The sequence below is a fragment of the Homarus americanus genome, unplaced genomic scaffold (assembly GCF_018991925.1).
Source record: "Homarus americanus isolate GMGI-L3 unplaced genomic scaffold, GMGI_Hamer_2.0 scaffold25156, whole genome shotgun sequence".
Lineage (NCBI taxonomy): Eukaryota > Metazoa > Arthropoda > Malacostraca > Decapoda > Nephropidae > Homarus > Homarus americanus.
Window position 1 is genome coordinate 12,096 of NW_024723421.1, and position 18,324 is coordinate 30,419.

Consider the following 18,324-nt stretch of genomic DNA (forward strand, 5'->3'; position numbering starts at 1 on the left):
AATCACGAGTCAGGTACATACCTGGAGTTTACGGATGGTCACAGCTTCAAGTTAAAGCTGTCATCAACACAGAAAACTATCAGACGAATTACCTGCCAAAGACCTGCCCAGAACTTGTCAACAATGGAACAAGGAACAGTTGACAAGTGATGAAGAGGATAACATAAATAAGGAAAATATTGGCTGATTTTATTGTATGTGTGTGTGTGTATATATATATATATATATATATATATATATATATATATATATATATATATATATATATATATATATATATATATATATATATATATAAACTAATTAACTATAATCAATAACATACTATAATCACAAGTTTCATTTTTTACCAATGGCAATACAAATAAATTAACTATCAATATTACACTCAAATTCTGATCATTATAACACTCATACCTACACGTCACTCATCTATGTTACAGTAACCGACATTTTCTTGTCACAGTTACCCACGAATCTTTGAGCGATTAGAAAATTTTTACTTTTTATATAATTTCCAAAATAATGTGGTATAGAATAATCCATAGATTGTCTGAATAAAAGAGTTTGAGCCTAACGCGCGCTCTCGCGCACACACACCTCGCCTACTACATTACAATTTACCACAAAAAGTACTCAATCAATCACTCACTCACTCACTCTTGTAGAATAATGTGAACCTAGATTTAATAGTTGTAAATAATAGTGTACCGTAAAATATGCCAAGATACGTGAGTATGTTCAATAAATCAAGAAAAACTCTTATACACCTTATAAATAATTATTTATAAGGTGTATAAGATTTGTATTAACAAAGATTATAATCTATGTTAATACAATAAGTTTTCTTCCTGCCTGGAGATGACTGATCAAATAATAAAATCACTTCACTTTCTTCGTCAAACTCCTGCAGGTAATCACATCTGCTATCAGTGATATCTTTCTATTAATTGTATCTATCTATCTATCATATACCAGTTTCGAGGTGGTGATGCCCTGAAGCAGGCGCAGCAGATGTGTTAGGGATGTAGTCTTAAGGGGATCAATCACCATCATATCATAAGACACTGAGGATGGTAAATACTCCGAGAGACTCCCCGACACACCACCACCCCGGCACAGCACCATCCCATGTCAAGGCACCATCCCATCCCATCACGGCACCATCCCGTCACAGCAACAGGGAAGACCTACTTCAGCAGGGCACACAACAGATACAGCATCACCAGCAGGAGAGACTTGGATGTGCGAGGTATCCAAGTAGCACTGCTGTAAATGCTGTAAGTGTTAGGTCCGCCGCAAGCACTGCCTCCGTCAGGACAGATCCACCAACACTCACTCTCATTGACAGGTGATACGTCCTTCAGTACGGCGTCATTGCTCCTGTGGGAAATACAAGGAGAAATGACCGTCTCCTTCTCATACGACTGGCCATAAGAGCCCGCCAGCGAGTCATTAATATAAGTACAGGAAGGTACTTAATAAGGGGTTATATACAGTACAGGAAGGTACTTAATAAGGGGTTATATACAGTACAGGAAGGTACTTAATAAGGGGTTATATACATGTGGTGTCAACATCACCAAAACCATACCTGTATATGTTCTCACCTGCATGTATTGTGAACATGGATACAAGAATATATACAGAGAAGACTTCAGTTGTATAGGGTGATGACTGTGTATGGTGAATTACAAAGACTGAATAAATAAAAGTACACAAAACGCGAACGCGCACACGCGAACACACGTGTCTACGTATGTGTGTACGTACGTGTGTACGTGTGTGTTTTTAGCTGGGGACATTTCCTATTAGTACTCAGCGTTGTCAACTACCCTCTCTGTGAGGTGTGAGCCCCGAGAGTATCTACTCGTGAATCCGAAGCATTCACCTGGGGGTCGGTGTGTGGGGGGGGGGGGATGAGGAAGGTGTTTGGGGCTAGAGGGATGGGAAAAGGTTAAGGTGTTACTTATGCAGTTACAACATAACCAAGGATATAAATACGTAGAGCAAAACACAAATTATACTTAGAATGTGTTACCGCACATTAGGGTGGTATTCCCAGCTTGTGCTACAGGTCTGAACAATATATGCATATTTATTTATTTATTTATTTATTTTCTTTTTAGGACTCACGTAATCTAGGGGTGATAGGAGGACGGGCTGGAGTCTCAATATGGTCTCCTCTTATGACAGGAGGACTTTTATGACCCAATAAATATCAATTATTAATATAATGTAATTTAAAAAAAAACACGAAGTTAGCCAACATCGTTTACTCTAAATAACATTAATATGTGAATCACAATGATGTGCGTGTGTGGCGACGGGGACAGGCAGAGATAACTGCCGGGAGTCTCTAGTCACAACTCTGCACATGGGCGGCACAGATAAGATGGTTTTTTATACACTGGGATCTCGGCAACATTGCAATCCAGTCCTGTCTACGGGACAGAGCAGCCCTTTCTAGGAGCCACTCTGCTCTCCCCATATGGGGAGAGGGCTAGAAAAGGAGTACTAAACATAGCCTGCCTAAAAAAACAAATTGACTGGGTAACCAGTAAGGTCCTCCTAATTCAGTCGAAAACATAATCACAGATTAAAGCAAAATCAGATTATACAACCTTTTATGGTTACTGCATGGAATGTCAGGACCCTTCTGGATACTGGCACAAATATGCACGTCCTGAAAGAAGAGCCGCCTTTGTAGCAAAAGAGCTGGCTCGGTATAACATCGACAAAGCAGCCATCAGTGAGTCCCAACTCCCAGACGAAGGTCGACTCACAGAACAGGGGTCCGGCTATACCTTGTTCTGGAAATGTAAGCCTGCTGTGGAGAGAAACCGCATTTATGGAGTTGGATATGCCATTCGCCAATCCATCCTACTTAAGCTAACTGAAATGCCTGTTGGGGTCACCGAGCGCCTCATGACGCTCTTGAGTCCCACTGAATTAGTCTACAGTAGTCATTCCTTATTCATTAGTGCATACTTCCCAACACTGGATGCAGAGGATGACATCAAGGCGGCCTTTTATGCCGACCTTGACAGAGTGTCAGCTCCTAGGAGACTTCAATGCCAGAGTTGAAAGAGATGCAGACTCATGACAGGGAGCAATGGGGAGAAAAGGAGTGGGCAAATGTAATCCCAAAAAGCCTACTTCTCCTCAGCAAATTGTTGAACACTCACTTTCACCAACGCCTTGTTTAGGCAGGCCGAAAAGTTCAAGAGTTCTTGGCAACACCCGAGCCATGCGTAGCTCAGACCAATGTGACACAGATCATTGGCTTTTCAAAGCCAAACTCCCCTTCACGTCGCCCTAAGCCGGCGAAGGCAACAAGCCTCCAGAAGAGGTTTTAAGACCAGGCGATTGGATGATCCAGCGGTAGCACATGCTTTCAAAGAGTAGTTCGAAAATGGGCTGATAAGCAACCCAACAAGAAATAACCTAAATCCGAATGCCAAAAGGGGTATTCTGAACGCTGCCATTACAAAAACATTAGAGACCCTCGGCCAGATCGAGAGAAAACACCAGGATTAGGTTAATGAAAATAACCAGGAAATCGACGTACTCATCAATGATGAACGTGCTGTCTTCAAATATTGGCAAAACAACCCTCATGGGTATTTTTGTTTTATTTTTTTATTTTATTTTTTTTTCAGGTTAAGGTGGGGAAAGGATGGAAGGCTTCCTGGGGGCTAAAGGCAAAACCAGACATGAAGGATAGAAAAGTCACGACATGTAGTCGTGGGGGGGAGAGATTGGAGAAAAAAATTTCAGTCTCGGACCAAAGCTGATACCTTCCGCTAGAAGAAAGCGATGGCCCAACGCAAATTTAGCCATTTAAAGAACGAAAGGTGGAAAAATTAAGCGTGTGAAATGCAAAAAAATTGCCGATCAGCACAAGATTCGCGAATTTTTCAGTTCCACTTGTCACGTGCCTGAGCGCTCGGGAACTCGCATGGCGTGAGGCATATGTTCACGCCTACATTTCACACAAGCTATTAACTTGTTAATTGTACTTATTATATTATTATTGTTCTTAGTTACTTAGGTTAATTGTATATTTATGTATGTTATTAATATGCATCATTGTGTTACTCTGTTAAGTCAAATCAAGAGTAGTATTAATTAATTATATAAAATATCTAGCAAATGTCCTGGATCACGTGATATGAGACGCGCTCCTCCACGGCGTGGGCACACTTCCCCAGTAGCGAAAAACCGTGGCATATGGTAGACGTGCCCATTTGTTCTCTAGCCTTGACCCTTGTCTAGTGCCTTGTCCAGTCTTCTGCAATGCCCTAGGGGTATTAGTGACACGTTTAGTTAGGCCTAGGAAGGGATCCTGGTGGTAAGGAATCTCCTGTTTGGTAGGAAATAACTATTTTGTAGGGATTGTTGTATATATATATTTTGTATGTCTATGTAATATAGTTATGTTAAGTAATATTCGTTTGGTCTAACTCCTTAAGGTATATTTTCACCCTTCCGGCATCACTCTTATTTTAATACACAATCACTTATTCCCTTAAATTCTTGTTTGCTAGTCATTACTCCCTTTAGAACATAAATTGAATTAATTAATTATCTTCCCTTTTGTGATTCACTTATTTCAACTTGTTCATACTTATTCAAGTACATTTAGTTGAGTAGGTTTTTGTGGGGATAATTATTGCCGTTTTCCCTATTTGTTCCTTTATTTGATAATAACTTGGGGTAGGTTTCACTCCCCAGGTATAAAGGGTAGTGGGATCGCGACAAGTGGGGGGCCTGTGTCCGGGAGCTAACCACCATTGTTGTGTCATATCAAGTGTTGTTACTCGCCAGGTGTTGTTTCATCGCCGTTATTTTGGATGCGTTGTCAGGCCTATTTATATTGTTCTTCGTTATTATTGGTTACCGGTGAGTTAAATTATCTTGTACCAGGTATTTGGTTAATCCTCATGTGTTTGCAGCGATTGCATTTTTGATATTATTAATTAGCCAGCTAGCATTAGCCGCCACGGCTACTTTTTTTTCGCCACTCGACTTGAGTTCAACATACCGACCTGAAAGCTTTTTTTTTTTGGTTCTGGCATTCAGCTGAAGTACTGAAGGGGCTTACTTGCTGCAGAGGGCAATCCTTGCCATTTATTATAAGTAGAAGGCCTTCCATGAATAAGGGCTTAGGTTAGAAGAGGCTGTCTCAATTAACTTATTGACAATGAAATCACAGCCCACCCAATGGCAATTCAGAGGAAATTGTTATACCAAGCAATTCATTCATGTTGAATTCAAGAGACTGAGGAGCTGGAAACTCAACAACGAGGTTTGGCTCAAGGTAGTATTACATTTCAACATTCAGTGTAGACAAACAATCTCTAAACAGTGTTCCCAAATTTAATGAGGAAGAACCAGACAAATCTTTCTTTTTGAGAAAATTGCCTGACTTAACAAGTGGCCTGTTTCAACCTAGCTCCCAACTTATTTATAGGATCTTCACTGTGTACATTAGATGTGTTGCCCTCTGAGGATCAATGTCGGAGACTATGCCTTTGTTAAGTCTGGTGGCTCTTGAGCGCTTATAACTTGTTCTTGAAGCTCACCAAGCAACAGTTCCAACTGCTGGAAGACTGACAAACAAACATTTGTGGAGTTCTTCAGGTAGAAACAGGTCTTGTCGGAGGTGATTGAAAGTGAGTCTGCCTGCTGCAGAACATGAGCAAGCTTGTTGAACTAATCTCTGCTAGAGGAGGTTAAAAAGTGTATCCCAGGCGACATTCGACACACTTGGATCAGAGAGGATTCTGCACCTGGGCTGATGCTGGTCCAGGCACACCATTTTTCCTTAACTAATAGAAATGTAACCCAGGTCTTATGTTCTCATGTCCCAGTCCTTCACTTTCCATGGCCCACACCAACATCTACACCGTCCCTGCCTCTTGTTGGCACTGACCCGGACCTCAGGTTCTGCATCATCTACCCTGGTGACGGCGGTCCATGTGGACAGGTGGATCTACCTCACTGGTGAGAGAAACTTGCTGCATGCACTGTAAGAACAGGACACGTCATCATGACTGTCTCGTTGAAGAAAAGAAATTCCTCACCAAGGATCCCCTGCTCTTTTGAATATGGTGGCTGAGCCGGGTCTTGAGGAAATTATTGGAGCCCAGTGTCACTGCCCCTCAGTCAGACTGTTGCCCCCGGGATGCTTCATTACGATATCAACCTTGAACCATTTTAAGTTCCCTCTGGTTCCTTAGCTTTTGGATCAATCTAGTCAACCCACTTGTTAAACTCTTGGAGAGACACAGGCCCATAAATTTTATTCTTGTTATTGTGTTGCTGCCCATTCCCTGGATTCATGCCATACTGGTAGCTGCGTTGGTGAACGGTTTGGACTGGTGGGGTCGTGACCTTTACACGGCGGTGTACCTGCAGGTCATCCGTGTTGCCAGGCTGCCGTTAGGAGTAGGAGAAGCCACCCGTTGGAAGGGCTCTGGCTGAGGTAGGGCCGACCTCGTTGGCGACATGATGTTCCCTAATGTTGTGATCTCATCTTGTCCCACTGCCGAGAATAATACTGTGCAGTTAGAAGTAGACTTTCCAGGGTTGTTCCCTGCGTGTGCTGTGACCTGTAGCATGAGCCGCAGTACAGAGGTAGAAGAGACTAGTGAAGTTGATGAAGTTTCCCTCCAGGACTGTGAGAAGTCCGAGGATAATCTTATCCAGCCGGACCATACTGATCTTGGTCTCAGTGAATTTTTTGAGGATTCCCCACAACCAGATAACCTCCAGAGTAGTTCTGATGGAGATAGGAACCCAGATGTCACTAGTTTTGGTTCCTCTCCCATCACTAGGAGTAAGTTTATTGAGCTACAAGCAGGGGATCCTGAGCTAGTAGGTTTTCTCAATAGGTCAGTTACTGAGACAGAAGCTGAGCAAGAATCAAATTGCTACTACACTAGGTCTGGTGTTTTAATGCGGAAGTTCCGTCCCTCCAATTCTCCTGCCAATCAGCCTTGGTTAGTTCATCATCAAGTTGTTATTCCCAAACCTTTGCGGCAGGACGTACTTAGTATCGCTCATGATGGGGTGGGTGGTCATTTAGGAGTTAGGAAGACCTATGCAAAAATTTTATCCCAGTTCTTTTGGCCTAGGATGAAGAAAGACGTCAACTCTTACTGTCGCACTTGCCATGATTGTCAGGTAGCGGGGAAACCGAACTCCAGTGTTAAACCATTCCCTCTGCAGCCTATCCCAGTCATTGAAGAGCCCTTTAGTAAGGTGGTCATAGATTGTGTCGGTCCCTTACCTAAGACCCCTCGTGGTCATCAGTTCTTGCTAACCATTATTGATTGTGCAACCCGTTATCCTGAAGCCATTCCCTTGCGCCGCATCACAGCGAAGAATGTTATCAAAGCCTTAACCCACTTCTTCACTCAAGTAGGCCTTCCTACAGTGGTGCAGTCAGATCAGGGTTCCAATTTTACTTCCCGGTTGTTTAATCAGGTAATGCAAACCCTGGGAGTCCGGCAGTTGAGGTCTTCGGCCTATCACCCTCAGTCACAGGGGGTGGTAGAGAGATTTCACCAGACACTAAAACTCATGTTGCGCACCATCTGTCTGGAGACTGGGAAGGATTGGGACGAGGGAGTTGACCTGCTTTTGTTTGCTGTTCGAGACAGTAAACAAGAGTCGCTAGGATTTTCGCCCTTCCAGCTCGTCTATGGACACGAGGCGCGAGGGCCTCTTAAGGTGTTAAAAGAGTGTTGGTTGAGTGATCAGAGCGCGACGCCCTTAGCTTCATATGTGGTCCAATTCAAGGAGAAGTTGCGTCTGGCTGTAGAACTTGCCCAGTCCAACTTAAGGTGTGCTCAGGTGAAAATGAAACTGCATTTTGATAAGGCCCATCAGGCAAAACCTAGACAATTCCAAGTGGGGGAGCAGGTGTTGGCCTTCCTGCCCTTACATGATCACCCTTTTAAATCCAAATACAGTGGTCCATATGAAGTACTAGAAAAACAGGGGTCCGTGAATTATGTGATTAGCACCCCTGAACGGCGTAAGAAAAAACGCCTTATCCATGTCAATCTTTTAAAGTCATATCATGTTCGTAACGAAACCCTGGGAAAAGCAGTTGCTTGTGTTGATCAATCCTTGCCAAATTGTATCATTGTGCCAGAGTGTAAGGATTATAAAGATCAGTGTTTTTCTGAAATAATGAATGGGTCAAGTGTAAAAGTGGAAAACTCGACTATCTTGGAGGACCCCAGTGCTAAGTTGTGCCATCTCTCTAGTGACCAAGCCAATAATATAAAGTCTCTATTACAGGAGTATCTTATTATAGTTGGTGATTACCCACTCTCTTGTTCAGTGCTGGAGCATGACGTTGAGACCAGGGGAGCCAAGCCAATCCGACAGCGTCCCTACCGTCTTAATGCCTTCAAGCGGGAGTGTGTGCGAGCCGAGGTACAGCGTCTTCAAGAGCTAGGCCTCGTCGAACCCAGCATCAGTCCATGGGCATCCGCTGTTGTTCTAGTTCCAAAGCCGAATGGGTCAATGCGGCTGTGTGGATTATCGCAAGGTGATTGCTGTCACTGAACCCGATGGTTATCCCTTGCCACGCATCGACGACGTGATCGACGATCTTGGACAGGCAAGGTACGTGACCAAGTTGGATCTCCTCCAGGGCTACTACCAGATAAGACTGACTGAACGCTCCAGGGCCATCTCTGCTTTTGTCACTCCTGAGGGGTTGTACCAATTCACAGTCCTTCCGTTTGGTATGCGGAACGCCCCTGCAACCTTTCAACGCCTCATGAATTTCATCACGTCTGGTCTGGAAGGTGTCCGCTGTTACCTAGACGACCTTATCGTCTTCAGCAGTTCCTGGGAAGATCACACGAGTCGTCTACAAGCCCTCTTCTCCGTACTGGCTGCAAGCAAGCTGACGGTGAACCTCATCAAAACTGAGTTCGGCCATGCCCACGTCACTTTCTTGGGGCATGTGGTCGGACAAGGGGAAGTCCAGCCTATAGCAGCCAAAATTGAGGCAATTCAACATTATCCAGTGCCAGGCGATAAGAAGTGTGTGATGAGGTTGCTGGGTATGGCGGGGTACTACCGCCGTTTTTGTCCAAACTTCTCCTCCGTTGCCTCTCCCATGACTGACCTGCTGAGTGGCAAGAAAACCTTCAAGTGGACTTCGGCTTGCCAGGAATCTTTTGAGAATCTGAAATCCCTGCTGGCAAATGCTCCTGTACTACTTGCACCTGACCTCCAGAAACAGTTCACTCTCCATGTCGACGCCAGTGGTGCTGTGCTTCAACAAGAGGGTGAGAGTGATCAAGTGCTTCATCCGCTGTGCTATTTTTCTAGAAAATTTAACAAATATCAAAGAAACTATGCCACCATTGAAAAGGAGGCTTTATCACTGATCATGGCACTAGAAAACTTCAAAGTATATATTGGCAGCACTGCTTATCCCGTTCAAGTGTTCACTGATCATAACCCACTTACTTTTGTTGACAAGATGAAACATACCAACCAAAGACTTTTGAGGTGGGCTCTATCACTTCAGCCCTATAACTTGAACATTTCCCATATCCGCGGAAAAGAGAACGTGTTGGCTGATGCACTTTCTCGAGTCTGATTATTTAGAAACTATGTCTATATGCAAATTATTTTTTGTTTTATTGTCATTGAGTACCTTGTGTTTATATTATGAATTATTTTGCTTCATATTGATTTAAACTGATTGTGTTAGTTATTACTTTCACTGTGTAGCTGTATATCCATTTTCGCTTCCAGTTAGTTGTAAGCTCACTTTTTTGGGGGAGGTGTCACGTGCCTGAGCGCTCGGGAACTCGCATAGCGTGAGGCAGATGTTCACGCCTACATTTCACACAAGCTACTAACTTGTTAATTGTACTTATTATATTATTATTGTTCTTAGTTACTTAGGTTAATTGTATATTTATGTATGTTATTAATATGCATCATTGTGTTACTCTGTTAAGTCAAATCAAGAGTAGTATTAATTAATTATGTAAAATATCTAGCAAATGTCCTGGATCATGTGATTCGAGACGCGCTCCTCCACCGCGTGGGCACGCTTCCCCAGTAGCGAAAAACCATGACATATGGTAGACGTGTCCATTCGTTCTCTAGCCTTGACCCTTGTCTAGTGCCTTGTCCAGTCTTCTGCAATGCCCTAGGGGTATCAGGTATTAGTGACACGTTTAGTTAGGCCTAGGAAGGGATCCTGGTGGTAAGGAATCTCCTGTTTGGTAGGAAATAACTATTTTGTAGGGATTGTTGTATATATATATATTTTGTATGTCTATGTAATATAGTTATGTTAAGTAATAATCGTTTGGTCTAACTCCTTACGGTATATTTTCACCCTTCCGGCATCACTCTTATTTTAATATACAATCACTTATTCCCTTAAATTCTTGTTTGCTAGTCATTACTCCCTTTAGAACATAAATTGAATTAATTAATTATCTTCCCTTTTGTGATTCACTTATTTCAACTGTTCTTACTTATTCAAGTACATTTAGTTGAGTAGGTTTTTGTGGGGATAATTATTGCCGTGTTCCCTATTTGTTCCTTTATTTGATAATAACTTGGGGTAGGTTTCACTCCCCAGGTATATAGGGTAGTGGGATCGCGACACACTAAACTAAAGCAATGTATGACCCAACTACTCATGGCGCAGCCCCCCTCTGCTGATCCGACGGTAACTCCCTAATTAAAGACGAAGAAGACATCCATCAGTAAGCGCTGGAAAGAGTACTACCATTCCCTGCTCAACCGAAACACCGATGTGGATGTCCTTACTACCCAGCAGCTCCCACAGCCGACCCACCTCAGCTATCCCCCATCCCTGGATGAGGTAGCTGCTGCCATCAAACAGATGAAAAAGTAACAAAGACTCAGGGCCTGATGTAATCTCAGCCGGGGTGTATAAAGCAGGACCTCTGCTTACCAGCCGTCTCCATTCTCTTCTGAAGAATATGTGGGAGTAGGAGGAATTCCCCTAAGATCTTAAAAGACGCCTCCATCGTCAATATTTATTAGAACAAAGGAGACTGGTCAGACTATGGTAGCTACCGCGGATCTCGCTGCTCTCCGTACTGGCAAGATTATCGCCTGAGTCCTCCTAAACAGACTTCTTCCTGAGGCGGAAAACTTCCTCCCATAATCTCAATGTGGCTTTAGACCATCACGTAGCACCACTGACATGATCTTTGCTGCCCGTCAGATGCAGGAAAAGTGCCTTCATCAACCTATCCAAGGCCTTCGACTCGGTCAACAGAGAAGCCGTTTTGGCTGCCCACCAAAATTCATCGCTATTGTGAGGCAACTCCACGATGGCATGAACGGCAGTGTCCTGTGCAATGGCACCCAGTCTGAGTTCTTCCCTAGCCAAACAGGGGTAAAACAAGGATTTGTACTGGCAAAAACTCTTTCCCATTTTCTTGGATGCCTTCCTTACTCGTGCCAGTTCCAATTTAGGCGACGGGGTGGACATCCAGTTCCGGATGAAGGGAGTTTTCAACATAAGACGACTCCAGGAAGGAACAAAGATGCCGGACGCTTTCATCGCTGAACTTCAGTACGCAGACGATCTGGCTCTCGTTGCTCACACTGAATTAACGGTACTACCCTCTCTAATGTTGCCCAATTTCGGTACCTTTGCTCTCACCTATCCACCATCACGAACATCGATGAAGACATCCAACATCAAATCAGATGTGCATCTCAAGCCTTTGGCAGATTTCACAACCATGTCTTCAGCTGTAGGGAGCTTATATTATCTACAAAGCTGCAAGTATATCAATCAGTGGTCCTCCCCACCTTGCTGTATGGCACCTCAAGGCACTTTAGAACTTTCAACTACGTAGACTACGTTCCATCGTCTGGGTTCACTGGGAAGACAAAAGAACAAATGCCAGTATTCTCGATAACACCAACTGTAGGAGCATCGAGGTTGCCATTATCCGTGAACAACTGCATTGGACTGGCCATGTTACCCGCATGGACGACAGTAGACTGTCAAAGCAGCTACTTTACAGTCACCTAACGAATGGTTAACGTAATGCTGGCGGGCAACTGAAAAGGTATAAGGATAGTCTTAAGACATACCTGAAAAAGTGCCAAATCGACCCCCTCACCTGGGAGACGATCACTCCACATTGTAACGCTTGGAGGAGCACCACACGAGAAGGTGTTAATACTTTCGAGTTTGACCGACTGCAGACCATCCCCAGCGCCGAGGACGTTACCGCCGCCCCTCCCGCACTAGATGTAGCCCTCCGCACATGCAACATCTGCGGGTGGCCCTGCCGGTCTCATATCGGCATCTCGAGTCACCTTAGAGCTCACCAACGAAGGTGACATCCTTAAAAGGTCATATCATTGTATCATCGCCAGATGATCGTCATACTCGATTCCGAGTGACAGCAAAGTAGTAGTAGTAGTGTAGTACATGTGTGTTCACAAACAAATAAACTTCCTCTCATCACACACAAGCACCACATACCCCGAGACGTCACCAACAGCGGTTATATACCACAGTAACAAAGCCAACAACTAACTTTAAAACGAAAGCCTTAATTAAAAATTACAGTACAGGTAAGCTGGTAAAATTATCAGACAGGTGATACGTTAAAATTATATCAGTGGGTCCCATAGACATGACAGTCCATTTGGAACAGTGTGGCCGGCACCATTGTTGACCACCTTCATTTCCCCAGTCGTTAAGTTAGGTACCCATTTTCAGCTGGGTTGACAAAGTGTGCCAGGGTCGAACCACCGACAGGAGACGAGTGCTGTATCCACTCAGCAGCCGCACTCCTTGCACCTTAAATAAGCTTAAAGGTGTGCCTAGAATCTGCTAGATATGGTAAAGGGACGTAACTAATGCTTGCCAGATATGATTTGAAGTGTACATTTACCAACAAAAGTCTTGTCGCCTCACCTGCATTTTCATGAACCCAGATCTTCAGAGACCTCACAGGTCTCTGAAGATCTGGGTTCATGAAAAGGCAGGTGATGCAGCAAAAATTTATTTTTTTTATTGGCGAGTGTACCTACCATTACTAAATGTGATTGGGAATGCAGTTAAAATTACTAGATGTGATTGGAAATGCACCTAAAATTATTAGATGATTGAGAATGCACCTAAAATTATTAAAAGGTGATTGGATATGTACCTACAATTATTAGAAGTGACTGGAAATACGCCTAAAATTAATAAATGACAGGGAATGCACTCGTATATAAAACTTAACATAACTCAACCCGCCACCCCCCACACACACCGACCCTCGTGATCCCCAAGACCAACTCTCCCCTACACTCATAAGTCCTCCAAATATGATTGGAAATATACTTAAAGCATTACAAATCAACACTACTAACCCACACGAACAAAACAAGCTGCTTTCACTTTGTGTATTCTGGTATTGCACTATGGTGAGGTGGTTGTCAGGGGAGACGGTTCTGCAGTGCTGTGCGCAGGCGTTGACAGACCTGTTGGGCTCCTTCAAGTAGGTCACGTTATACGTCCTCTTTATATCAACCACCTGGAAACATCCAACAGACTCGAGGTTGTGAGAGACAGTTACCGCACGGTCAAGCTCGTACACACTAACGGCATTAGGACCTCCACACTGCTGCTTGCCGTCGGGGCACAGCCGACACGCGAAGAAACCGTTCATGACGTAGTCCTCGCTAGTGATGGCAGAGCGGTCGCCACAACCACATACGAGCCGTTCGTTCATTTCGATCATTTTGGTGAAGACGAGTTGGGTGGATGGCCGCAGCTGTAAACAGAGGGTTCCGCATGCGGCGGCCGACCTCTCAGGAAGGTCCCAATGGTGGATCTCAAGGTGGTTGAAATTAATGGGCCCAGGTTTGTCGCTGTAGCAATACAGAGGCTTGAGACAACATGAGTTTAACCCTGAGGCGCTGCTGCAGTGTGCAGACTCGCCTGATACACGAGTGTTGTGTCCAGTTTGTTGGAGTTGAAGAGGAACTGTTGCTTTGTGTTTACCCGAAGTCTTGATGTTACTTGTCAGGTTCTTGTTACTCGAATACACAAATGGTAGAGGAAATAGTTTACCCAATATTGATGCAACATTTTCTTTACCAAAATGAACGTTTTCTTCCATGATAATTGGAGAGACTTGTGTGTTAACAGAGTAATTTACCAAGCTATGCAGTTCTTCAGGGAGGTTAAACCGTATTCCCTGTAGCCTCTCCTTCACAAACTCGGGTACAGGAATAGCATCGAGAGCCTGAGGTCCTGAGGATGTTGGAGAATAGTCCTCTTCACCACAGACACTGTCAACATCCAGCAAGACAAAAACCAAAAAGAATAAACAACTCGCTTTCAGGTCCATCTTCAATCCTTTACGGTCAGGGAGTCGAGGCAGCTGGGACTGAACCGCCTTAAAACAACACAAAAACTGAGGCACTAAACGCTTACTACCATTATCACCTGGAGTGGTTTATAGACGTCATAAATCCTTTGATAATAATCCGGAAATTCCTGTTGCGTAATTTCACGTTTTCTTAACCTATTACGTCTTCACTCTCAGGTTTCTCTCTTATTTTCTTGTCAGACAAAACACTTAAATAACCTCAGAATTCGTCAGTGTTTTTTCCATTTCATCCTCAGCTCTACTCCTTAGATGTGATGTATACGATGAAGGTAACAACGCCACACTCACTCAGATTAGATAACACACAAGCTTCCCTTATCAGATGGCGTCACATGTAATCTCCGAAATTTATTTTATCAGGTGTGACTCAGTCCAACAGACCAGTGTTTGGGCTGACACTGACAACCATCTACTAACTATAGCGTCTGGGCTGACACTTTCACCACCACATATAAAATGAGACCAGGAGCAGTGTTGTGGTTCACGTTTCTACTTGCCGTCCACCACCTTCGAGGAGTAGCCGCCTGGCGCCTCAACTACCTCGCTTGTTACAATGAAGACTACCTCGACTACGCCCACCTGGAGATTTTTTTCCTTGATCTAGAGGAGAGATCCGCCACCGAGTGTGCCAGACACTGCCTGCAGCAGCGTCCCTCAACACAGCTGGTGATGGCCAAGATGATCCAACAGAACGAGCGGCTGGTGTGTGGTTGTGGCGACGAGGCTGCTTTGGGCAACAAAACAGGCTCAGTAGACGACTTCTTCCGCTGTCAAATTTGTCCCGAAGGTCACCAGAAGTGTGGAGGCACCGGCACCACCAGTATCTACCAGCTGGACTACAACAACCACACAACACCCACCACAACGGAAGCACCAACAACAACCACAGACTCAACCACGATATCAACCACAACACCCTCAGAAGACCCCGTTGTTGTGTATGTAGGGTGTTACAGGGAGGAGGGAATCAACACCACATTCATCACGCCTCTGTACCTGCGGCGATGGGATGGTGACGCCCTACAGTGTTTCAGGAACTGCACTAATGAGTACCCTCACCTGGACTACTACTTCTTAACACTAGTGAACGAGAACGAGTACTGCGCGTGTGGGTAAGTAACATTTCCGTAGTGGATATTATAGCGTCAAGTGAAGATTAGCCCCCCCCCCCAACACAACTTATCTAGCCTGATGAAGAAATACCCTGTTGCTACTTGGCGGGATGACTGGTTATGGTAGGTCAGGTTAAGTTGGGTGAAGTTAGGTTAGGCTAGATTCGTGTAGATTAGATTAGGTTATACTAATGTGTGATTGGGTTAAGTTAGGTTTGGGTAGATAAGGTAAGGTTAGATTAGGTAAGGTCAGAGTGGCGTTAGGTTAGGTTTAGTCAAGTAAGGTTTGGTTATCGTTAAGGTGGTTAATATTATGGTGAAATAAGCTGAGGTGTCTAGTCTTTACTCGTTCCTTTATATATTTCACCAGCGGTCCTCAGCTGCCGCTACACACTGGCCTCATGTTAGTGCCTTTGGTGGTAACTTATATACGTAACTCTTATTGCCACCTCACTTCACACTGGTATAAATACAGAACAACACACTTACTTACACTTTAATAATAAACAGCAGAGATTTACTTACACTGAACACTTAGCACCATTTAATGACACTTATATTCAGTGTCAAAAGACCTACTTGAAAAAAACAGATCACACAAACGAAAAATTTACTATATTGAAATTTTTAAAATTCGAAGATATTAACACCTACTGCTGTGCCCTCTTTGTTTACAAATCTATCAATCACTTGCTTGACAATAATTACTTCCAGTTCCGGAATAATCAGAGATACAACTTAAGGCACCCAGAGCTACTAAGACCACCCCCCATGCGCTCCTCTCAGTCCCAGACCTCCATAAAATATCATGGTGTGAAGGTGTGGAACAACTTACCCCCACCCATCCGAGCAAAGACTACGCTCCCTTCCTTTAAACCATCTCTAAAAAAATATCTATTGTCGAAGTATTAATATTTCTTGTAACACCTACTATATTTACAGTACTTGCTTTTATTGTACCACCAACTCCGTTTTATCGGAAATTATCATGTAAATAAATAAGTAATTACCATTGCAATACACATAATTGCCAACTAGACATAATCCTGAAAGCTCTGTCCTCTTGTTCAACCTTATTACTGTACAACCCAGGTTGTTTTTAAATTCCACTCTAATTTATGTATATGTATATATATCTTGATAAAATCACACGGGAAAAGGGAAACAACGGGGATTAACAAGGGTAAAATGGAAGATGTTCTGAAGCTCAGTAATAACGAAATAACTAGAACAAATGGCTTTAAATTAGATAAATTCCGATTCAGAAAGGATATAGGCAAGCACTGGTTTGGTAATAGAGTTGTGGATATGTGGAATAGGCTACCGAGTGCTATAGTAGGATCGGGGACGCTAGGGAGCTTCAAGACGAAGTTGGATAGGCACATGGAAGTGCTGGGATGGGTGTGAAAGGGATCTGCCCTGTATGGGCCAGTCGGCCTCCTGCAGTATCCCACTTTCCTATGTTCTTATGTAACATTATGAGATGTACTTATTACTACCAAGCTATTGTACTATTACAGATGATACTAAATGTTACATAATACTTCCTTGAGATAAATGTATAGTATATATCAGGTGCCTCAAAGAGAGCTCAGGTTCTCAACTGGCTCAGCCATGTTAATATTGTTATTATTATCCACTCTGTATCTGTATTTTTCTGGCTAAATAAACTGTTACAATTCAATTCACTATGTAAATAAGAATTACTTCACTAATCCACAGAAAAAAAATGTAGTCTCACGTCAAATTTCTTTTCGACAATCGTAGGTGTCAGTCGATACGATAATGAAGCCTTAGCATTCTATCTATATAATAATTAACGGTTGGTTGAAAGAATACGGCAGCAAAAAGGATGACAATGTACAATAAACAGAGACGATGAAAGTTACATATATGTGGAGTGGGTCACTTGATTGGCAAATAATATACAAGTGAAATTAGTGGTACATATATAATAACAAGGGAAGAGAGACATTTAACAGAGAATTTCAGCACCGTTACAATACAAGAATGAGGTGGGTGGGTGGGCCAAACACTGGTCAAGAAACAGACTACACACAATGCTCTTCTCAAAAGTGAGAATATAAATTCACAAAATGTCCATTTTTAAGAAAGTTTATCCTTAAATGACTTAAAAGCTGACATCATTCCTTAAATCCTTCTTTCAGGAGTGAGGAGGCCTTGAGGACGTTGAAGAAAGAGGGGGCCCAGGAACAGTGTAGACAAGTAGGAGGAGAGGGCCAGCACCTCTACTTTGGGGGACTTCACTCCTACGCCGTCTACAAGAGCAGTAGTTGGGCGGTGCATGTAACCCCCTCCTCTTTACTGCTGCTGTGTCTGTTGCGGCCCCTGCTAACGATGTAGAGTCTGTTGCGGCCCCTGCTAACGATGTAGAGTCTGTTGCGGCCCCTGCTAACGATGTAGAGTCTGTTGCGGCCCCTGCTACGAGAGTCTGTTGCGGCCCCTGCTGACGATGTAGAGTCTGTTGCGGCCCCTGCTGACGATGTAGAGTCTGTTGCGGCCCCTGCTGACGATGTAGAGTCTGTTGCGGCCCCTGCTGACGATGTAGAGTCTGTTGCGGCCCCTGCTGACGATGCAGAATCTGCTCCAACTCCCCACCCCTCTTTCCAATGGCACCCAATCACTTCGCCCTTCTCCCTGCACCCCCCATCTTAAAGACAAGTTAACATCATTACCATAACTTTCATAACCATAACGTGTTCAACTTTTAATCGTCCTCCCGGTAAACATGGAAAATGTGTTCATTTATA

The 18,324-nt window shown here is 43.7% G+C and overlaps 2 protein-coding genes across 2 annotated transcripts; one reads left to right on the forward strand and one right to left on the reverse strand.

Moving 5' to 3' along the window:
* Window positions 1-996: 996 nt before the first annotated feature.
* LOC121863446 lies at window positions 997-14,584 on the reverse strand. Its single transcript, XM_042362106.1, has 2 exons — window positions 13,417-14,584; window positions 997-1,383 (listed from the first exon to the last, which is right to left on the reverse strand). The coding sequence occupies exons 1-2, from the start codon at window positions 14,397-14,399 to the stop codon at window positions 1,191-1,193; spliced, it is 1,176 nt and encodes a 391-aa protein (XP_042218040.1). The 5' UTR covers window positions 14,400-14,584; the 3' UTR covers window positions 997-1,190.
* A 212-nt stretch (window positions 14,585-14,796) lies between these two features.
* On the forward strand, window positions 14,797-17,998 carry LOC121863447. Its single transcript, XM_042362107.1, has 3 exons — window positions 14,797-15,553; window positions 17,722-17,913; window positions 17,944-17,998. The coding sequence occupies exons 1-3, from the start codon at window positions 14,898-14,900 to the stop codon at window positions 17,945-17,947; spliced, it is 852 nt and encodes a 283-aa protein (XP_042218041.1). The 5' UTR covers window positions 14,797-14,897; the 3' UTR covers window positions 17,948-17,998.
* Window positions 17,999-18,324: the final 326 nt, after the last annotated feature.

What these genes read in the sequence shown, in the direction of transcription:
- LOC121863446 (XM_042362106.1), bottom strand. Translation starts at nt 14,399, where the DNA reads ATGGACCTGAAAGCGAGTTGTTTATTCTTTTTGGTTTTTGTCTTGCTG. An exon ending in AGCTTGTTTTGTTCGTGTGG is followed by an intron (nt 1,384 to 13,416) that starts GTTAGTAGTGTT and finishes TATTTCCCACAG; the next exon opens with GAGCAATGACGCCGTACTGA.
- LOC121863447 (XM_042362107.1), top strand. Translation starts at nt 14,898, where the DNA reads ATGAGACCAGGAGCAGTGTTGTGGTTCACGTTTCTACTTGCCGTCCAC. An exon ending in AACGAGTACTGCGCGTGTGG is followed by an intron (nt 15,554 to 17,721) that starts GTAAGTAACATT and finishes TCCTTCTTTCAG; the next exon opens with GAGTGAGGAGGCCTTGAGGA.